This window comes from Ovis canadensis, chromosome 19, assembly GCF_042477335.2.
Source record: "Ovis canadensis isolate MfBH-ARS-UI-01 breed Bighorn chromosome 19, ARS-UI_OviCan_v2, whole genome shotgun sequence".
NCBI lineage: Eukaryota > Metazoa > Chordata > Mammalia > Artiodactyla > Bovidae > Ovis > Ovis canadensis.
In genome coordinates this window covers 72235211-72257944 of record NC_091263.1, presented here as the reverse complement: position 1 = coordinate 72257944, position 22734 = coordinate 72235211, and the positions used below count along the sequence as shown (strand labels likewise).

Here is a 22734-nt window from a genome sequence, read left to right as displayed (position 1 = left end):
GCTTAGGTGACTTCCCACGGTAAGGGGCAGGGCCAGGATTGGAACCCAGGCCGTAGTCTAAGAAACTGCAACTTATTACCACTTTATCCTCACGTGGGGCTTCCCAGGTGGCACTTGTAATACAGAATCTGCCTGCCAATGCCCAAGACCTAGGAGACGTGAGTTCGATCCCTGGGTCGGGAAGATCCCCTGGAGAAGGGCATGGCAACCCACTCCAGTATCCTCGCTGGGAGAATCCCAAGGACAGAGGGGCCTGGCGGGCTACGGTCCGTGGGGTCGCCAAGAGTCGGACACGACTGAGTGTCTGAGTGCATATCCGCAGGTGGGTGGGTGCCATGATCATTCCTACGCTATCAATGAGGAAACCGAGGCACAGAGAGGTTACGGAAACTGCCTAAGGCCACACAGCTCCTAGGTCGCTTAGCCATGGGCCGCTCCTGCCTCCTCCCCTCGCTCCACGACGGTCCTGGGAGGACTCAACTCGGGGGTGATGCCTGCGGCCCTCCTGGCAGCAGCCTCGGCTCCTTTGGGTGCTCCTGACCCACCGAGTGACCGCCCTCTGCCCCCGGCGGGCTGGACCAGGGCAGACAGCCGGATGGAGGAGCAGCAAAGCCAGCTGCGGGCTGACTTCAGAGCGACAGCCCCAACCCCCGCAGCTCACAGGGCTCCCCAGAAGCTGTGGAGAGATCACCAGCTCAGCCATGGGCGACCCTTGCTCTGCTCAGTGCATTTTTTAAGGGAAACAAAAAGAAATTTATTAATAGATTTAAAAGGCAGACACCTGTTTCACTTGGAGCCAAGGACTGAAAAAAAAAAAAAAAAACACACCTGAAAAAGGAAACCAGAGCCGATTAGCCCGGTGCCTGGCCCGCTCCAAGCTCTTGACGGGCACTGATGTGTTTAACTCCTCTGAGTGATGGGCACTGATGTGTTTAACTCCTCCGAGAGCTCGCGAGCATCCCCCTCTACAGACAAGGGGACTGAAACCCAGAGGGACCACTCAGCCGGGAAGCTGCCGAGGACAGACTGGGATTGGTCTTTCTGGCCCCCAGCAGACCAGATCCTTAATCACCAGCTCTGCCCTCTCCCGCCAAACACGAGGGCAACGGACCCCAAAAGAGGGGTGCCTGGGGAGGCAGCACCCGCCCCCAAGAGCCCCCTGTTAGGGCTCGGGCACCCACAGGCTGGACATGACGAGAGAGGTTGCCAGCCCCGCAATCTCCCTGACACAAGCCGTGTGGGATCCCCAGCACTGGACCCTGAGCCCACGCTCTGGCTCATGTTCCCCCTCTTGGGGCCCACGATGACCCCAGCATCGTGTGGGGCTGAGCACAGGCTCAAGAGGGGCCGGGGCCTTCTGGACCTGTGCTGCCCCACATCCCTCTGAAACCCACCGTATCGGAGTGCATGACCCCCAGCCCAGATCACCAACAGGAGCAGGGAAGACTCAGTTCACCCAGCGGAGAATCAAAGCAGATCTCCCCACAACTGACCGACCTGGGCCTCCCTGACCTCACCTGCTAAAGCTCTGTGCTGGGCCAGCTCCACTCCGTGCAATGGTCCACCCATGCCCAGCTTCCACAGCACCCCAGGGCCTTTGCACTGGCTGTTCCCTCTGCCCAGAATGCTCCTTCCCTGACATCCACAAACCCCCTTCCTCACCTCCTCCAGGAACTTGTGGAATCTTTACCTTCTCATCTTCCCCAAGCAGCTTGTTTGAATTTACATCTGAACCCCCGCACCCCTCCGGCACTTCCCATGGCCTTCTTTCCCTGACAGACCTCGCCTTTTTTTTTTTTCCTTTTAACTTAGTGATCTTTGCTATCTGCCCCAGCTCACTATGATGTCAGTCCTGGGGGGCTAGTTTTTTGTCTTTCTGTTCACTGCTTTTTCCAGTATGGAGAGTCTGGCACACAGGAAATGCTCAGTAAATCATTTGAAACGCAATTCCCACGTACAGATTAGGTGAATGGGGATCAGAGAGGTGGAATGAGTTGTCCAAGGTCATGGAGTCAGGAAGAGGCAGAGGCAGGACACAGGCCCAAGTCTCCCTGGGTCTGGAGGCCACAGCCTCCGTGGTCTGGAGCCTGAGGATCCCCCTCACAGCCACGGCCCCACTGAGAAGCAGGAGGTCAGGCCTGCCCGAGGATCCGGGTGGCTCTGGTGAGGGCCCCCACCGCCTGGAGGAATGGGCAGCTCAGGCTGTGGCAGAAGGACCCCCTCACCACCCCGACACACACGAACCCTGTCTGAGCCTCCCAGCTGGGACAAAGTCCGCTTTGTGGCCGGTCAGAGGAGAGTGGACACCGTGGGGCGTGGGGCTTCCTGCCCAAATCTGCTTTCAAGCCTAACTGCACACCCCAGTCCGGGACACACCCCTTCCTGCAGGGCTCGGGGTTCGTGGGGGTGAACAAGGCTCCCAGCACCAAGACGGCAGCAGCAGGGTATGTGCCTGAAAAAGGACTGGTGCTGGCAGAGTCCATCGGGGAGGAGAAAGGGCCCTGGGCACTGCGCCCCACAGGCCCCAAGTCCCAGCCTGGCTCTCCCTGAGGAGCCTGCCTGAGAACAGCCTGCCCGCTCAGGGCCCCAGCCAGCTCTGAGAAATGCCGAGGGTACATGGACTGGCCACCTGTTGGCTGCCTTTGGCCCCGAGCTCCAGCGAGGCCATGTGGCCAGAGGCCCAGTGGGTGGTCACGTGATCCAAGCTGGGTTCATGGGAACCAGCCCTGGGACGTTTGCTGGAAATACCCTTAACCTCAAAGGCACTAGGGGTCCCCTGGGCACCTCAAGGAGAGGAGTCTGCCTGGAAATAAAGCCTGCCTGAAAAGAGGCAGAGAAGAGGCAGAGACCCGGGGTCTTCATCATGTTAACTGAGCACCTGGGTCGCACTGTGCCTGAAGCCACATTTTGGACTTTTCCTTTTAAGAAGAAGCCTGAGTGCTGACACCAAGTGAGACGGGGGTGGTCGTGAAGCGATGTGAGCCGGGGAGGGACCACAGTGGAGTCCGCAGGCGTAAGGGAGGGCGTGTCAAGGAAGCTACTCGGATAGGAAGAAGCCAGGGAGATCATGGAAGGCCTTGAGTGCCAGGATAAGAAGCTGTGGTCACATCTGAGTCTTAGCAAAAAGAACCCTCCCACAGCAGCATGGAGCGGGTGGGAGAGGGGAGGCCCAGGAGGCCAGTGAGGAGCCTGGGGCTAAGGTGAGGCAGGTCGAGGGCAGAGACCACAATACCGAGAAGAGGGGGAAGACATCTCCCCGGCGTTGCCCCAGGCGAGGTCTCCAGGGCACTACCACCCCTGTGGCTCTGACCGCTGCAGGACGGACTGACCCCCCACTTCTTGGGCCTGATGTTGAGAAGACAGACGTGCCCAAGCCAAGAGAGGGGTGGAGTTGCCAGGAGGGGCAAGGGCAGATCACAGGAGGTCAAATCCCAGCCGTAGCCCCGGACAAGTCGCTTAACACCCCCATGCCTCGGTTTCCCCAACTATAAAATGGGGAAATTAACAGTACTGAACGCACAGTGGTGTGAGGACGCCATGAGAAAAGGCAGAGACAGCGCTGAAAAGCATCTGGCACAGAGTCCGATCTCAAGAGCTGTCAGCTACTACTATTATTTCCATTATTATTATGATTATCTGGGGGCCTAGGGGCAACTCCGCCACCTGCGATGTCGGGGGGCAGGGTGAGGGGAGGCGAGAGCCTCAGTTCCTGGGCCCTCGGAAGCACGGCGCAGGGAGCTCTGCTATAGGAGAGATCTGGGTGCCAAGCCCGCCTCAGCCCCTGTGGGTCGGCCCCTCAGACCCTCAGCTTCCCCACTGGGACCACAGTCCCTACGCTGGGAGCTCTTGCACGGTGGTGACACCAGGAGTATGCCAACTATGGGAAGGCATCGCTGGGGCCGCTCAGGACACGGGCTGAAGGGTGAGCTAGCGGCCCCCGAGCCCCGCCCAGGGTCCCAGCCCCGGGGCCACCCAGGAGTGAGACAGCTGAGCGACACCTGCCTGCCCCCTCGCCTCCTTCCCACCGACCAGTCACCCCCGCAGGCCGGGGGCACCGTGAGCCAGGGCTGGAGTTCTCCAACAGCACCCTGGCACCCGCGGGGCACACGGGGCGGGACGTGCCCCCTGGGGCACACCGGAGGCCGGAGCGCTGGGGCAGGACAGCCCAGCGGACTTGCTCCCCCAGGGCCGGGTCAGACGGACAGCCCTGCCACCTGCCCACCCTCCCGCGCGGGGTCTGGGAGTGGCCATCCCAGGCATGGCCCCTCTCTGGGCGGCGGTTCCAGAGGACTCTGTGGGTTCAGTCCCCCTCGCCCCTCCTGCCGGCCCGTTACTCACCCGCGTCTCCAGGGGTCTCCCGGCTGAACCCACACAGCATGACTGCTATTGTCTCCCGGTGCCACCGGCTCCCTCCCTCGCCCTCCCCAGGGAGGGGCCGTGGGAGGGGAGCTCCTGGCTCCCACTGGCTGGGCACGCGTCCACCCACCGCAGCGGGCGGCCCTCTGCTTAAAGGGGACACGGCCATCGTCACGGCTGATTCCTGGACGGGGCTCAACACCCCTCCCCACCCTCCACCCCACCGCCACCCAGTCCGAGTCTGGGCAGGGGGTCTCTGAAGATGGCAGACCGCCCCCAGGGCCCTCAGGCAGACAGACCCCTGGGCCAACTCTGCGCCTGACGCGTCCCGGGACTTTGGGGAGTGACTGCTGCCCGCCCTAGACTCAGTGTTTCCACTCGGAAAAGGGGAACAGTGCCTGCCAAACTTTTTTTTTTAAGTAGTAGATGCTAGTGGAATCTTGCATAGGATTCCCAGGACATGAGGCAGAGGACAACCAGTCACTGAATGAGGCCAGGGTGTGTCTGCAGGTCTCAGTGTAGAAACCCTCACCCTCGGAGCCCCCTGGCCCTTCCAGCTTCCTCTCCCAGGCCTCCGTCTCCTCTCCCCTAAGGTGGGACTTGGGGAAGACGAGCCCAGCACCCTGTTACCCGGAGCATCCCCCAGCTGTGTGGGAAGACAGAGCAAGCCAGAAGCAAGTTCTGGCTTGATGGGCAGGGGCAGCTGGTCACAACTCCAGCCCCCGTTGGGCCTCGGGCCGACACCCCCCTGGGTGCTTCCTCTGCACCAGCTCAGGATGGCCCTGACGACCCTGACTGACACCTGGGGCTCCCCTCCAGCTCTCCAGCTGGCTCTGCTCACCCACCAACGCTGGTACCGGCAGAGAGCCACACACCGCAGAGGTGCTAGAAGGATGGGGGATGGGGACTTGGGGTGTCAACGGCCTGGACAACGAACGGCATGTTGCAATCAGCTGAATGAACAGGGAAAGAGACGGACAAGGTCTCGGCTCCCTGGAAGCACTCCGATGCACGGGAACAGCGGGGCTCATGTGTCCCCAGGTCCTGCAGCAAATGGGAGGGTGCAGCCCGCAGCTGGGAACCCAGGGCTTCATCTGAGGTTCCTCCCCAGCAGGGACGCCCACCACAGAGCCCAGCCCACAATCCCTGGGCTGCCCAAGCTGGCTCCTGCCAGCCCCAACCTATTGGCACCTTCAGGACAAACCGGGACTCTGAGTGCATGGGGGGTCACTCGCACCCCTGAATCCACAGGTCACGTTCCTTGCCTGATGCCCACCTCCCCAGGGTGGCTTCCTGTTTGGGTGACTTCAGGTACGTCCCAGGGTGCAGGGTGCCTTGGGCCTGCGGTGAGGTCAAAGGTCAAAGAGATGCCAAGGTCTCAGCCATAGGAGGGAGGGTGAGCACCAGGTCGGAGAGGGAACCTGATCTGGGAGGCGTTTGCTGGGAGAGGGGCTGTGGGCTCTGTGTGTGGCCCATGGTGCCCTGCAGCCGTCACGATAAGGCCCTCGATGAAGAGCCTGACAATCCCCAGGGCACCGAGAGCCGCCTTGGAGCAGCCCAGCTGCACACCAGGCAGGAAGGGGCACAGCTCTTCACAGACCCTCATCCTCTTCCCGCCGTCCCGCCCCCGCCCCGGCTTACAGCCCAAGGCTTTGGAGTTCCATTCACCCCCTTTCATAAGAAAACATTTGCTCTCCGAACACATGCATTTAAATGAGCGATTAAGACTGAAGGTCTGAACCCTTGCCGTGTTTCTCGCTCGCGCGCGGCTCCTTTGGAATTTACTCTCGTGGACGAGGAGCGGCCGGAAAGGTCACGCCACAGGTTATGGGAGAGCTGCCTTGCAGCGATTCTCTGAGAGCCTGCTGTTCGAGGAGCCAGCGAGGACACAAGCGAGGGCCAACATCTTCCCCCTGCCCTCTGTCCCTGCCAGCCCACCAAGCACGTTTCACTCCACTTCATCCAAACAGTGGGTCTGAAAGCAACTGTCGGTCCGTTCTGGAACAAGGCAGGGTTTAAGCGAATATTTGGCACAGAGAGGTTAGCCGACTTGCCCGAGGTCAACCAGCTGTGAGGGCAGAGCCAGGTGTACACCTAAGAGGGCTGTTCTTTTTTTTTTAGAAGACTGCTTCCTTTTTATTTTTCCTTTAACATAGAGATGCAGCACTTTTATTTTTTATTTTATTTGGCTGCGCTGGGTCTTAGTTGCGGTACCTGGGATCTAGCTCCCCGACCCGGGACGGAACCTGGGGCCCCCTGTATGGGGAGCAATGAGTCTCAACCATCGGGCCACCAGGGAAGTCCCAGAGGTCTGTTCTTAAAGGCGCGGCTAGATGCCTCTCAAGATGAAGAGATCTGGGGGTGAGAAGAGGGGGTCCACCAAGAAGGCGTCTTTGAGCCTGAATGTGGAGGATGGGAAGGGCGGTGCCGTGAACACAGCGCCCCGGGGCAAGGGAGGAGAAGACGGAGCGACCTCTAAGGGCTGCTGACAGCCGCTCCTCTGGGTGTGGGCTGAGGACCAGCCGCATCAGTGTTACCAGCCCCACCGGGAGCACCCCCAGAAAGGCAAAGCTCAGGGCTCCCTGGGCCTGCGGACCCAGAATCGGCATTTCAACTGGCTCCCCAGAGCATGAGGAAGAAGTTTAAGAGTGCTGTATAATGAGCCAGGCTTTCATCCTGCAAACAGTGGGAGCCATAGATGGTTGGAGAGCAAGGGTGCAAGAGGCTCCGCGAGGACCTGAGACACAGGACACCGGGCCCCGAGGGAGGAGGCGGGAGGGCCTGGGATGAGCAGCAAGGGCCCCTGCTGGGACCTGGGAGCTGGGGGAGTGGGGGGGACTGCGGCGGGGCCCTGCCCCAGAGATGAGCCCTCTCGTGCACTGCGGCCGAAGCTCCGGGACAACAGAGGAAACGAGGCACAGATTGCTGGGCGTGCATGCGGCTGGAAGCCGCTAGGGGCCGCCGGTCGCTCGTGGGCACGGGGTTTGAGTGTTCTACATTCCCATCACTGTGGATGACCCGGGAGGGGCACTGGGCAGCCTGGGGAAGGAGGCAGGGCCACTGAGCTGACGGGAGGTCCCTCCACGGCCAGGAGAGGCCCTGACGCCTCCGCGTCCTCAGCTCTTACGGGACAGTCAAAGAATCAATAGCTGTGTGACCTGGGGCATGCGTCCAAACCTCTCTGGGCCTCAGCTTCCTTAGCTGCACAAAGGGAATAATAACAGCACCCACCCTCTAGTGTTAGGGAGTCCAAATATAGATTCGGGAAGCATTTATGAGCCCACTTTTCTGCCAAGGGTCCCATCCCAATGCCTTGGATGAATGAGGCCAGAGAAGGGGAACTTCAAGGTGGCTGAGCACACAGGCCAGGCGCACCCAGGTTCAAACCCCAGCTCCGCCACCCAAGGACCTTGTCATTCTGGGCAAATCACTTCTGTCAGAACTGCTTCCCCACCAGTGACGAGCAAGGGCACAGAGGCCTTAGGAGGTCTGCCCAGTGCCCTGACCTCCTCCCTGCAGGGCATTCTTGAAGCCTCTTAGGGTGCCATGTGGTGTAGGATCCTGGCATCGCTGACCCCCGCCCACCCAGGGACAGTGACCCCCCCCACCTCCATGAGTGGGAACTGACCCCCCGCTGCACAGATGGGAAAACAGAGACCCAGAGAAGGTGATGTTGGAGCCCGGCCAAGGCCCCTCGCCCAGAGCAGAGTGGGGCTTGGACCCCAGCCTCTGCCCCTCCTCTCAGACCCCAGGGCTGGTTCGTCATCACCACGCAGACAGACCATGTCCTGAGCTGCCAGACACCCTGAGTGACGGCCGGAAATGAAGTCTGGGTGGGAAGGATGCGGAGATGGCGATCCGAGGACAAGAGATAAACCATTTATTGCTGTTCTGTGGCTTCTTCCTCCTTGTCTCCCTCCCTCCCTCCTCACACTACCCCGAGGGCCAGGCGAGGACAGTCACTCCCCTCTCTTCTCATCAGACATTCCCGTAAGTGGACACTGTCGTCCCCACCTCACAGATGGGGACACTAAGACCTGGGGTAAAGCCACACCTGGGCTGTGCCCCGGAGTAGGCCCCCAGGCTGACACCTACCAGTCCCCAGTGCCCTTCACCCCAGCCTCCCTCCAGCCCTGGAGGGCAAGGTGGTCTCCGGCGGCTTCGAGAGCAAAGCACAACAGACTGTGTGCAGAGACAGGGAAGGGTGAGGCTCGGGAGGCGAGAGGAACGGCAGCGGGCCCTTCACGGAGAAGCTCTGTGTCCGGCCGCGTTCTCAGCCTTTTACACCTGTCTTCTCGTTTCATCCGCATTCCTCAGACGTGAGGAAACTGGGGCCCAAAGAGATGAAGCCACTTGCTCTGAGTCACACAGAGTCTGAGGACCAAGTGGGATTTACACCCAGGCCCTGCTGATACTGTCTACATAAACATCCCACTTGCAGGCCCTCCTGAGAAATGCACACTCACAGACACCGGAAGAAAGAGAAACGGGTGGGGGGTCCCCAGGCTGCTGCTCCTCTGACTAGGGCAGGCCACAGGGCCATTGCCCAGGCCCGGACACAAACGGGGAAGCTCCTTGGGGCTCCCTCTCGGCCTCCACGCAAGACACCGGCAATGGCTTCTCTCCTGGAGGAGAAACATGGGCGATGACCGCGTAGGGGCCTCTGGAGCCTCGGGCTCCTCCTCTTAGTGATGAAGCTGTCCTCACGGGGTTTTGTTGAGACTCAGTGACTAAACAAAACGCCTGGAAAACTGCGGCGCGCAGGGCACATGGAGGTGGCTAGTGTGAACAAGGCCCTGCCCTGCCTCTCTGGTCACTCGGCGCCCAAAAGCACCCACTGCCTGCCAGACACTAAGCTGGGCCCCAGGTTTCCAAGAGGCCAAAGCAGGTGTGGAGCCTGCCCCTTGGGCTGCTGCTCTGGGGGAAAGACAGAGATCAGAGGAGCAGAAGTGAAGTCGCTCAGTCATGTCTGACTCTCTGCGATCCCAGGGACTGTAGCCTGCCAGGCCCCTCGGCCCATGGGATTCTCCAGGCAAGAATACTGGAGAGGGTTGCCATTCCCTCCTACCGGGGGATCTTCCCGGCCCAGGGATCGAATCTGGGTCTCCCGCATTGCAGGAGATTCTTTACCATCTGAGCCACAAGGGAAGCATCCAAAGGAGAGAAACCCACAAATGCAGGTAAGTGATGGAGTCAGTGCTAGGGCTGAGGGGCCAGGATAACAGGTGGCAGGCAGGGGTCAGGGAGCCCCTGGAGGAGGTGCCTCTAGGCTGAGACAGGTTGGGAAGGAGCCAGGGTGGCGGCGGGGGTGAGTTTCAGCTGTCTGGGGAGCAGGAGGAGGAGAGGAGCCGGGATTCTGCTCCAGGTGCGGTGCCAAGGGAGGCACCGGGGGGTTTAAACAGGGTCCTGAGTGATCTGACTTGTTTCCAAAAAGCAGCCGGAGGGGCTGGGCTGCCAGGGTGCAGATGCCATGGGGGGACCAGAGCAGGAAGGGCCAGGCGCCTCAGGGGCAGGAGAGTGGGCAGCCGATTTTCTCCATGCCTCGGGCCAGTCCCTTCCTGCTCTGAGCCCGTTTCCCTCCTCGTGACCAGCAGTGTGAGTCTGGGGACCTGCCAGAGAGTGAGGGCGGAGGGGAGAGGTCGGAAGCCTGGAGTCAGGATGCATCGAGATGCAAAACAGGAAGAAAAAGGAAAGGGGGCCAAGCTTAAAGGAAACATCCCAAATGCGTGCAAGGAAACGCAAATGCGTGCGAGAGCCGCCAGACTCACCGGCAAGCAGAGAGGTGAAGGGGAAGCAGCGCTTCTCCCACTGGACTTCTCAGGGCAGCGAACATGAGAAATGCAGGTGAGAGCAGGCGCTGGTGCCCACCAGGGAGGTGGAGGGGCGGGGCACTGCGGCGGGGTAAACTGAGGCAGCCAGGAGGGACCCAGACCCTCCCCCCCCCCCCCCGGTAGGCAACCTCCGGCAGTCAAAGCTACGGTTTTTCCAGTAGTCACATACCGACGTGAGAGTTGGACCATAAAGAAGGCTGAGCGCCAAGAATTGATGCTTGTGAACTGTGGTGCTGGAGAAGACTCTTGAGAGTCCCTTGGACCAGGCAATCCTAAAGGAAATCAGTCCTGATATTCATTGGACGGACTGATGCTGAAGCTGAAGCTCCAATACTTTGGCCATCTGACACGAAGAGCTGACTCACTGGAAAACACTCTGATGCTGGGAAAGATTGAGGGCAGGAGGAGAAGGGGACAACACAGGATGAGATGGTTGGATGGTGTCATCGACTCAATGGACATGAGTTTGGGTGGACTCCGGGAGATGGTGAAGGACAGGGGAACCTGGCGTGCTGCAGTCCATGGGGTCACAGAGAGTCAGACAGGACTGAGCGACTGGACGACAACCCTAAGGGGCAGCAGTGAGAACACCATTTGTGAAGATGACCTGCGTCTCCATTCTGGGGGAGGGGGCGCGTAACATGACGGCCACACGCCGGGCACAGCCACGTGGATGGGTTTAGATATATAGTGTCGAGCTCATGGGAGCAAGGAGAGGAGGAGAAGGGAAGGAGGACAGAGGGGAAGAAAGCAGGCCGGGAGAAGGCAGGAAAGATCGTGAGATTTCCCTGTAATATCACGTATAAACAAAAAATACACACAAAGGGCAACGTGTGCCCAAGGGCACATACACAGTAAAGATCTATGTCACAGAGTGAAGGTTTCCAGGACAGTAACTGGGAAGAGGGATAGGGCAGGAGGGAGGGAGAAATAAAGCAACCAGAGTGGGTGCCAGGCTGGCCCAGGACCAAGTGCGCTATGAACAGAAGACTCTAGCTCAACCACTGAAACCTGGGACTAAAAGTAAAAAATAAACAGATGCCTCGAATGGCTTGTTAAGAAGCTGAAGGTCTCTCCTGAGGATACTGGGGAGCCACGGAAGGTTTTAGAGGGAGGGAAGGATGGGGTCAGCCCAGTTCCTTAGAAAAGTAACCGAACTGGGAGCTGAGAGAGCCCTGGGTGGGGGTGGAGCCTTGGCTGACCTCAGTCACTCTCCCCACCAGGACCACTCAGACTGCCCACCTGCCCACTCGCTGCCTGAACAAAACCAGAAAATAAATGGGTAGGCAGTCTGGGCTCAGCCCCGTCATGCATCCTCATCTCAGAGTGCCAAGGACACCATAGCAGTGCCCTCCCCAACCCCCATGCGTGTCCAGCCTTGTAGAGAGCCCTGGGCTGGGAGTCAAGAGATGCAGGTTCGAGGCCCAGCTGCTGGGCCAACTCTGTGCCAAGAACATCACAGGTAATGCAGAACACCGGGGTCTCTTGTGGAAGGGCCCACACTCAATGAGGACCCGCCAGGAGCCCAAATATAGCAAAAGGGAGCCAAAGAGTCAGCCCGCTCAGGGAGGCATCAGGGAAGGCTGCCTGGTAGAGGTGGTGTCCAGGCTAAGCCTTAAGGGACGCAGGAACCAAACCCTCCGAGATGCTGCAGGAAGGGCATTCCAGGCAGAGGGACGGCCTGGGCAAGGGGTGGGAGGGGGAAGGCAGTATCGTAGGGAGAGGCACCAGCCCGCCTGGCTGAGGTCGGAGGTCCCCCAGGAGCAGGTGGGCTGGACAGGCAAGGGGCTGAGTCTTGATAGCCGGAGACCTGCTTTAGGGAGAGAATGGATTGCAGGAGGCATCCCGGCACCCTGCGGATAACACTTGAGGAAGGGAGGCTCTCCTCAGCCCCGTCCACGAGATGCTGGCAGGAAGACACGTGGAGGCCCTCCCACGTGACCACGCTGTTGGGAGCAGGGCGGGCGTGGAGAGCACTGGACCCAGAGGACCGCAACGTCCCTTGGGGCTGGAGACCCATGAGGCTTCGGAGGGGCAGGCGCAGCTCTCCTCCTGTGCCCTCAGCCACCAAGAGGAGAGCCAGGTGGGTTCAGCCTGTGGCTAACTCTGGACTCCTGCCATCCCCGCTCTGCATCAAGTGGTGCCCTCTGCGTCCTTGTGAAAATGCCCCAGAGAAGGGGCATCTACGCACAGCTTTGCCATTTTGAGTGCAGGGTCTCATGGAACCCTCCAAGAGCCCTTTGACGTGGGCACTCCTGCTCTGCTCTTAGAGGAAACTGAGGTTCAGAGAGGGGAAGGGACTTGGCCAAGGGCCCCTGCTAGGACAGGCCAAGGGTCAGAGTGTCAGAGTCAGGTGCTCCCGCCCGGGGTCCTTTACATGGGTTCTTCCTTCTGCCTGGAACTCCCTTCCCCTGCATCCCTAGAGCCCAACCTAAATGCCACCTCCACCAAGAAGCCCACCCTGACCACACGAGGTGGGTCCTCTTTACCCTCTCCCAGCCTTTCCTTCAGTGCATTTGCTCACCTGTTTTTTTTCCACTAAAGAGGGGACCCTCGACTGTCTTGCTTATTGATTTTGACCCTATGCTCAGGGCTGGGCTTCATACAAAGTAAGATCTAAGTAAGTATTTACTGAATGAATGACTAAAATAAATAACCGCTGGATTGCTATATTGGAAAGAAACCCATCATTCATCCCTCTTCAATCTCATGCGAGAAGCCTTTCTGCTGTCTGGTAGAGCTTGCATACCTCCACGAACGGGGAGCTCATCACCTCACAAGCAGCCCTCCCTATTCCTGAATGGCTGTCGGGATGGGAGTCCTTCTGTCATCCTGAGCTGGAGCCTGTTTCCTTATGGCTTCTCTGGGCCCTGCCCCGGACCAGCCTGCAGAGACTCATAGGTCGTGCCTGGAGCCAGGTCACGCCCTCAGAGCCCTGGCAGGAGAAGCCACAGCTCAGAGTCTGGATGTGGTTCCAGTGGGGACCCACCAGCTTCCCTCCCACCCTGAGGGTCTCTCCTGGGTGTGTGGCTGGAAAGAGTGGGCGGCCATCGACACCCCACACCACCAGGAATTCTGGGGCCAGGCTCTTCAATCCCCTCTGGGCGTCAGTGTGCTTTTAATGTCCAGTGGCATTTGCTTCAGGCCCACAAGGCTGGCACGATCACCTCTTTTACAGATGAGAAAACTGGAGTCCAGAGGGGCAGGAGACAGGGGCAGGTGTCTGACTTCAAAGCCTTAATCTCAGCCCAACACATTCTCACAGGGCTTTGTGTGATGGTCTTATGTGGACTATCTGAAAGAGAATCCTGCTGTTGTGGACTCATTAGTGATACAAGCTCATGCAGGGAGAGACTTTGGGAAGGCAAATTTTGGAGAAGGGAATGGCAAACCACTTCACTATTCTTGCCTTGAAAACCCCATGAACAGTACAGAAAGGCAAAAAGATATGAAACTGGAAGATAAGCCAGCCCCCAGGTCAGTAGGTTTCCAGTATGCTCGAATGGTGGTGCTGGAGAAGACTCTTGAGAGTCCCTTGAACAGCAAGGAGATCCAACCAGTCAATCCTAAAGGGAGTCAACCCTGAACATTTATTGGAAGGACTGACACTGAAGCTGAAACTCCAGTACTTCGGCCACTTGATTTGAAGAGTCGACTCACTGGAAAAGACCCTGATGCTGGGAAAGATTGAAGGCAGGAGGAGAAGGGGACGACAGAGGATGAGATGGTTGGATGGCATCACCGACTCAATGGACACGAGTTTGAGCAAGCTCTGGGAGATAGTAAAGGACAGGGAGGCCTGGCATGCTGCAGTCCGTGGGGTCGCAAAGAGTCAGCCACGACTTAGCGACTGAACACTGCCACCACCAAGGAGGTCGCGCAGCTGAGAATACGCCGGTGAGATCCTGGCAGCAGGACTGCCTGGTGGAGGTGCAGGGCAGGGGTGGCCCCTGGCACAGGCCACTTATTTGAGGACAAGGCTTGACTCTGAGATTTCTGGGTCAGTGCCTGCTCCGGGCAGCTGAGGCTCCCCACGTTCCGTGGTTCCCTCAGTGCTGTTCAGGAAGAATCCTTGGGAGGTCACCAACGGGCGTCAAGAACCCGCCCTCCCCTGCAGCCTGGCCTCCCTCCATTCCCACCTCCAAGCCTTCACGCTCTCGGTTCCCCAGGAATGAGCTGGCCCTAAGGCCTCCTCTGCCTGGCAAAATAAGCTCCCCAGGGTTGCCTCCCTGTCACTTCCTGGGGCCTGCTCCAACTGGTTGGTGTCCCATCTGGGTCTCCAAAGCCCTGGGGCATCCCTCAGAGCCACCGGCAACTCACCGGATGCCCCCCTCTTCCTCTCCTGTCTATTCCTGACAAGCCTGACCCCTAAGGGGAGACAAACATTTCAGCCCTGCCAGCACCCCCTCCTTCAGCAGCAGCAGCGTGGGGGCCTGTGAGGGGACCCTGGGCTCAGGTCCTATCTCCACCCCTGACTTGGCTGGGTGACTGTGAGCAAAAGTGGCCTCAACCCTTCCACGTGTAAAATGGGGGTACATGTGTGGGCTGGGGCGGAGCCAGGCCTGTGGCCTCTGGGGGCTGCTCCAGCTCCTACCTCACCAGCCTGGGACTCTTCGCCTCAGTCCCCAGCTTGGGCTCTAAACGACCCTGTGTGCTCTCCTGCTGAGTCGTGTCCGACTCTTTGGGACCCCATGGCCTGTGGCCCGCCAGGCTCCTCTCTCTGTCCATGGGATCTCCCAGGCAAGAATACCGGAGTGGGTTGCCATTTCCTTCTCCAGCAGGGAAGCTTCTGGACCCAGGGAATGAACCTGCATCTCCTGCATCTCCTAGACTGACAGGCAGATTCTTTACCACTGAGCCATCTTGGCTGTTTCCAAACCTCAAACAAGCGTCCCTCGACGGACTGTTTTGCAACCAGGGGACCGAGCCTCGGTGACGAGCAAGGACTGTCCCCAAGGTCACCTGCAGGGACCCTAGCAGCCCCAGTTGTGTGGCTCTAAGAGGCTGCCGGGTGGGTGCCCGCCCCTCTTCCCACACTTGCACTTATGAGTCACCATCACCTGGGCCGAGTCAGCGAAAGGCGGGGGCTGGAGGGACAAGGTCAGCCCAAGGAGAGCCATGGGCAGATGGAAGTGGGGTGACGAGACTTCCAGCCCCGGGGGAGCCGGGTGGGGGCACAGAGGGAAACTGTGGCCAGGAGGAGCAGGGCAGGGCTCCGGGACCACAGGCAGCGGGGTCTCCTGTGTGATGGCTGTTCTTTCTGCTCCATCAGGCCGTCTCCCCAGCGAAGAGACAGGGACCAGCAGCCTTCACAATCATCGGGGCAATTAGCGGGCAGATGGTCCTGCTGGACTGAACTTTCAAGCCGACAAACGGAGACGACGCTGGGACACGGGCTGACCCGATCAGCACTGGTGCTGGAGGGCGACGCCACCGCTCAGCCTGGAGGGGGTACCTTGGGGGACCCCGTCACTGTCTCTGCAGGGCTCTCCTGGGGCGGGGGTAGCAGAGGAAGGTGGGAGAACCTGGGGAGAGCCTGAGGAAGACAGGCTCGTAGCTGCATGCTGAGGGGTCCTCTGATCCTGGCCAGGAGGCCAGATAACTGACCCCTGAGAAAAACGCCCGTGGTGAGATGTTTGGGCTCAGAAGTCAGACTGCCTGTGGGTAGGGGGTGAGGCGGGCAGGGGGTTACACAGACACCACCATTTCCTTCCTGGCTGTGTGACCTTGGAAAGTTGGCAAGTCATATCCTCCCTGAGCCTCAGTTTCATCATCTGTAAAATGGGGCAATTTAGTTCACAGCTCACAGGATTGTCGCGAGGATGAGAATGTACACAGGAAGCACTTAACCCAACGCCTAGCAAACATCAAGTGCTCAATAAAGGCTTGGAGAACACAGAACAGGTCCAGAGGCTCACTCCTGGCTGCGGGGTTCCAGGAATTATTCCAGGCTGAGTTGATCCTTGGCCCTCTCTGCCCCCAGGGAGGGAGAAATCCCTGGGGACTCGGGACACCCTCGCTGGTCTGAAGTGGGGCGGGTGGGGCGGGGGTGCAGGCTGCTGTCTGGGCGCTGGAGGCAAGAGGCCTGTTTCCACACTGCGAGTCAGATCCGAGACCACCAGCGCAGCTGCTGCAGTGTGAGAAGCGCCGGGAGCCGGATGTGGAGGCGAGAGGCAGACAGAGGAGAGACTCATTATGGAGGGAGAGGAAGCAGTGAATAATTCATCACAGATGTGCGCCACGGAGTGGGGTGCGGGCGGACCGAGCTCGGGAGGGCACGCGCGGGAGAGGCCCCGCTCGGCCGGCGGGGGGCACCGCTATCCTTGATAACCTCGTCATCCCTGAGCTGCCCCTGGCTCCCCCGGCACTGCAGGGGCCTCACCAGAGGGTCCTCCTCACCACCCGCCCTGACCGCCCCTGCTCCAGCCTTGCCAGCCTGGGGACATGCAACCCGTCCGCACCCCAGGCCCTCTGCACTGGCCGCGGCCTCTGCCGGCCACACTCTTCCCCTGGACGGTCCCCTGGCTCCCTCCCTGCCCTGCGTCAGGGCTTTGTCCCAGGGTCACCTTCCCCCAACACCCTTTGCAAAACTGTACCCTGCTAGCCACTTGCCCTCATGCCCTTTCCCTGCCTCGTCTTTCTTTCCAGCGTGGCACCACCATATATCTCCCTCATCTGTCTTGTTCCTTAGCTGCCCCTCCTCCTAGAAACGTCAGCTCCACGAGGGCAGGGCTTTCTGCCCGTCTTCCTCTCTGTTGTACCCCCAGGGTCTAGAATAGTAAATGGCACATAATACGGTATCCCGTGAGGGAGTGAATGGCTCGGGGTATTCCCCTGCCTCGACAACCATCAACTCCCCCTCCACCCCCTACAGCCCTAGCTCTCTCCCCACATCCCCGCCTGTGGTTTGCTCAGTACCCAGAGCCCGTCCTAACACTCACAGCTGGCCTCTATTCCTTGCTGCTCATGGACCCTCCACGGTGTCCCCTCCGCCCAGGACAGAGTGCAAGCTCCACGGTCTCCCACCTGCTCTGCCCCAGCTCCCGTCCGTCCCAAACCCTTCATGCTGACCGAAGTCGCCTGACCGATTCTCTGAGGCAGATCTTCGTACAAACTGTTCCCTTTGCCTAATTCCTCTTTCTTTCTTAGCTGTCTGGAAAACTACTCATCCTTAAAAACCCCACTCTGGGGGCTTCCTCCCCTCTCACAAGAAAATCACTGCTTCCTTCTCCAAGCATGAACAGGACCCTGTCAGTCCCCCAAGCAACCCACCCCCGACCCTTGCCACGCCCCGACATCATCTACCCCTCGTTTCTCCCTGGGTCTGAGGCCCCTGAGTCAGAAACTGCAAGTGACACCTAGCACTTTGAAAGTATGACCTCAGTGGTCCTTGCAGCCACTCAGAGAAGAAGGCTCCAATATTAATCCCATTTCACAGATGGGAAAACGGAGGCCCAGAGAGGTGAAGGCACTTGGCCTGGTGGCACGCCTGAGACTTAAACCCGGCCCATGGCTCCACGACTTGCATATCCTGCCTCTCTCACATCAGCACACATCAAATTACATCTCTCACTCTTTGAATTGAATGTAACTATTTTATGCCTCTAGAGGCTGAAGCTCCGCTCAGAGTCCAGCACTTGGGTCAGAGTGCAGCTCTGCAGGCCCCCCGCCCCCCACTGTCCAGATGCAGAAGCCAAGGCCACTGTCAGGACTGAGGCGGGCGGGGGGAGGACAGTAAGCCACCAGCATCCTGGAGATGTTCCCAACGCTGGGTGCACCCAGCAGGGGCTCCCCCGGCCTCTAGGGCTGTGGCAGAGATGGGGTGCCAGCCGAGTCTGAACCCCAGCTTTCCCCAGTCCCAGCCCCGGCAGGAAGCACGGCTCCTCAATTTAAGCCAAGCCTCAAATCCCATTCTGGGAGACACAGGAGCGGTTGCAGATGGCACGAGGCCCAGGGACCACCCCGCTTAAGCAATCACAGGGTGAAGAGCTTGGGGGTCTTACCCAGGAAAGATGGGAAATAGGTTTGCCTATGTTAAAAAAAAAATGGGCTGGAAGTAGAGAGACGTGTCCTCACACATTTAAAAAAATGCTTTGGAAAAGAAGAGAAACGCCTTTCCTTCCCCCACAACCTCTTGAGTCCCTCTCCCCCAAGAATTCCCGTTTTAAATGGATATGCAGGCTCATAACACTGGCGAGCAAGGTCCCTGTGCCTCCTTCGAGCCCCCCCAAAGGAGTGGGGAGATGCCACAAAGCCTGGCACCCGTCAGCGCAGTCTGTCCTCGGGCAATTAGGCCGTGCTTCCCTCTGCCTCCTTCGCTTGTTTCCCATTAAGGGCTTGCTGGTCCCAGACACAACCACCCTGGGGTCCCTGTTTTTGTGGGGTGGGGGCAAGGGGGGAGGGGGAGGAGGAAATTGGGCCGCAGAAGGCAAGATGAAATTCAAGATTACCAGGGGGGTCTTCTGGGTGCCAGCCCCGCCCCAATCTTTTCTAATTGTCACTGCAGTCTCAGAAGGGCGGGCTTTCCTTGGGTGCCTTTTATCGACAAGGAAACTGAGGTTCCGAGCCAGCCACGCAGGAAGCAAGAGCCAGGTCTGTCGGGGACAATTCAAGCACTTTCTGCACCTCCAAGACCCAGAACCGGATCTGTAGCATGAAGCTGGCTGTTCTCCCAATCCTGGGGATACTCAGATCAGAAGCAGGTCAGGCTGGGTCTGTCCATCCCTCCAGCCTAGGGGGAGCCCCCTGGGTTCTTGGGGGGCTGTGGCACCGAGCAAGATGGCAAGAGCCTTGATGAGGGAGGGGCTTCTCCCCTGGGGACGGTCCCAGCACAGGGGCGGCTGGGAAGCCCCAGGGGAGGTCCTGTCCCTATCCAGGTTGCTCTGCCCCAACAGAAGGGGCTTCCAGGGGCCTCTGGGATGTCAGACCGCCAGCAAGCTGCCCACGGGCCAGTGCAGGCCCCACTCTGCCAACCCACAGACCTTGCCACCTCTTGGCCACTCCTGAGGCAGCCCCACACCTCATGGAGGCTCCTTCGTCTGGAAAAAGATGCTGCTGACAGTTTCCAGAGCTGGCTTGAGAAACCCTCCGAATGCTGGCTGTGTGGCCACAGGCAAGTTACTTAACCTCTCTGGGCCTCAGTTTCCCCCTGTGCGCCTTCAGGGTGAGGACAGGGCAGACCATGCAGGGCCACAGGGAGGAATTAAAGGGTTAGCGCGATGCCTGGCACACAGTCAGCTACTCTTGTCCTTCTGAAAAGTACCATTATCATGAGTTCTGAGGCCAGAAGCACAGAGGCTGCAAACCCACGACCTCCACCCCATCCCACGTGCATGAAGAGGCCTGGTGTCTCAGGGCCTGGAGGGCTGGACTCCCTTCTCCAGACGCTCTTTTGCACACCCTGCCAGAGCCACTTCTGGAGCTAGCCTCGTTGGGGTCCCAGTCCTGCATTTGCCCACAGCCCCCCAGCCCCAACTCCCCCCACACAGCCCCTCATCCTACACACACACACACACACACACACACACACACACACACACACTCTGTTGGTCCACCTCCACCCGCAGCCCCATGCCCCGAATCAGGAGAAAAGCAAAAGTCGCCAGGGACATGGGTGACGAAGGCGAAGAAAAGTGGAGCGAGGCCGACAGTCAGAGGCCGGGAGAGAGCCCAGAGCGCGGGGGCAGAGCGGGAGAGAGGCCAGGAGGCCAGAGGAGGGTCAGAGAGACGCAGGGAGGAGACAGGACCAGACCAAGAGGGACGCGAGAGGCCCGGAAGAGACAGAGGCGGAGAGAAGAGCCGGAGTTGGAGACTCAGACAAAGACAAGGAGAGGTGGAGACTCGGGGAGCCGGCCAGGGCAGGGCACCGAGTGACCCAGCGCGGATTCCCGGACGGAGACCCCAGAACCCAGAGGAGGGCGGAGCCTGGGGGACGGGGCGGGGCGGGGGCCCCGCGGCCGCCGCCCTCCAGCTGGACCCAGGGCCAGCCCTAGCCCCCGGGGCCCCGTACCTTTGGGCCGTCGCCTCACCACGCCCAGCCGCCACTTGAGCGACACGGCCAGCATCGCGCCGCCTGCCCTGGGCCCGGAGCCCCGCTGCCCGGCCGCCCGGCGCGGCTCCGCGCTCCTCCGCGCTCTTCTGCGCGGCTTGCGCTTCTGGCAAAGGCTGGGCGCTCCCTGCTCCGCCCTCCCCGGTTGCTAAAATAGATAATCCTCCCCGGAGCCGGCAGCGGTGCCATCAGTGAGGTCCTTCCTCCCCCGCAGCCCGGCCTGGGGAGTGCAGTTCCTAGGGGGCGGGGGTTGGGGGGGACCCCCGACATCGGAGCAAACCTCCACCGCCCCACCGGCTCCTCTATCCTCCCAAAGCCTCACCTTGCCTGCTCACCCCATCTTTTGCCCAAATCTACCAATCCCCCTCCCTCTTTCCCCGGGGGGAGGGTCTGTTTGATGCCCCCAGGCCTTTGCACTCCCTGGAACGTTACTCCACTCCCTGGGAGTCTCTGCCCAGGGAGGTTTGCTCAGAGATTCCCACCCGCCCGCTGGGCCCCAGTAATGCTTTGCATACTAGGTTGAGACTGTCTATCCCCTACAAGCCTGGGAGTCCCTGCAGACGAGGACAGGGTCCTCTCATCCTGTGTCCCCTGAGGTCAGCACAGGCATCTCAAGGCCATTGGTGTCGAATGCTGAGTCTGAGGCCCCACCGCCTCACTTCCAGCTGCTACACTTAGCCCGGTTTGTAGCAATGAGCAACAAGAGAATCCCCACCAAACTGGCTGGGGTGAGGGCAGGGGGCGTGGTGCTGATGGAGACCTGAGAGCTCCAGGCATCCAGCAAGAGCTCAACAAAAGCATCTGGTGTCCCTTCCTGTCTCACACGCAGCTAGCCTCCTCGCTGACCACCCCAGCACTACACTTGGAGCCAGGCAGAGGGGCAGCAGGGGGCTCAGGGTCACAGAACAGACGCGTGGCAGACGGGCCGGATGCCAGGTGGGGCCCCTCCCCATCAGGGCGGCTCCTGCTTCCTCCATCCTTTCTGCAAACCACTGATGCTGCCACAGTGAATCAGGCCACGGAACACCTTCACAGGGAGGGCCAGACGCCCTCTCGGGAATCACAAGCTAAGTTGCTTCGGTCCTGCCCGACTCTGCAACCCCCATGGACTGGAGCCCGCCAGGCTCCTCTGTCCTCGGGATTTCCCAGGCAAGAATACTGGCATGGGTAGTCATTCCCTTCTCCAGGGGATCTTCCCGACCTGGGGATTAAACCCGCTTCTCACGTCTCCTGCACTGCACTGGCAGGCGGATTCTTAACAACCAGCGCCTCCTGGGAAGCCCCCACTATGGATGGAGTGCAGGGCAATTATTCTGAGTCAACAGACCCTGCAGCTAACAGAGGTGACTCACCCAGTGAGATACTGATGCCCTGCTCAGTGATCCCCTAGTCCTTCAGATTCCTCCCAGGAGTCTCCACTCGGCCCTGTCACGCCTTACTGCCTCCCTGAAGCTTAGAGATCAACCAGTTTTGACAGAGAGCACGCCTCAGACTTACAGCATGCCCCCTCCTCTGCCCCAGTGTGGGTTCCAGCCCAGTGCACCGGGAGGCTCTTGCTGGTGGGCTCGGGGAAGCCCTGTGGGGGCGACTCAGCGAGGCCAGCGTGCCTGGGTCCTTTCTGCTGCATCCGGGGGGTCTCCATCCCTTCATCCTGAAGGCAAGAGTGGCAGGGGCCGCTCAGGGCAGCCCAGCAAGATGGAAGCCAGCATGTGAGGGGCTCACACAGCTGCTTCCTGAGACACAGGGCGGGGTGCAGGGCGCCCCCATCTCAGATCGACCCACTCCACCGCAAGGCTGCCCACAGGCAGGGAGGCCCAGCCTCCAGCCAAACAGCAAGTCTCTGGCAGAGCTGTGCAGAGTCAGGTGAGAAAAGAGAACGCCAGCCTTGGAGGATGGGCAGGCCTGGGTTCAAATCCTGACTCAGGGTGCCCCCCACTGACAGCCTCAGTGGGCTTATCTCCCAACTCGTCCCAAGCTCAAAGTACCGTGGGTTGCCCCCATCGAGAGGGGCACGGACTCCACTCAGAAGTCACTTGGGCCCAGCCACTCACAGCCGATTGGGAGGCGGCTCCCTGGGTGTCAGAGAGCCCAGGTCCTGGCGCCATGTCAGGGGTCACCCCAGGAGCAGAGTGAGGAGCACGTGGTCCCTGCCCTCTGAGAGCGCCCAACCCAGAAAGATGCTCTTCACCCCTCGTCTGCCCATTGGAACCCTGGGGACAGGACTCTGCTCTGTGCAGTGATCCCACAAGCTGGAGCGTCTGTACACTGCAGATGCCCAACACCTCCTCTCACCATGCACAGTCCAGCTTCTCCACTAGACCACAAGCTCTCGGAGAGCTGGTGTCGGCCTGGACGCCTGGTCTTTCTGCCTCCTGCTCCTTCTTCTTCCAGCAGCGTCACCCCACTTTTCTGGGGGGGCTGCTCCTCCCCTGCACTCAGGCTGGCTGGAGGTTGCCCCCCTACCCCCCACAAGCTCCTGGAGGGCCCTTGACCCAGAGC

General features: G+C 60.0%; 1 protein-coding gene across 5 annotated transcripts in view; it reads right to left on the bottom strand.

Moving 5' to 3' along the window:
* The window catches only part of GRIP2 (glutamate receptor interacting protein 2), a 60347-nt gene extending 40081 nt beyond the window's left edge, over positions 1 to 20266 (bottom strand). For 4 of the 5 annotated variants that reach the window (XR_011251024.1, XM_069562565.1, XM_069562567.1 and 1 more), the window contains exon 1: positions 20197 to 20266. Coding sequence is in view for 4 of the 5 variants with exons in the window: in XM_069562565.1 (XP_069418666.1) it covers positions 20197 to 20251 (55 nt within the window). In the remaining variant the exon portion in view is untranslated. Of the gene's footprint in view, positions 1 to 4338; positions 4428 to 20196 lie in introns of those variants that run through there. The other variant, XM_069562566.1, reaches the window with a different exon arrangement.
* Positions 20267 to 22734: the final 2468 nt, after the last annotated feature.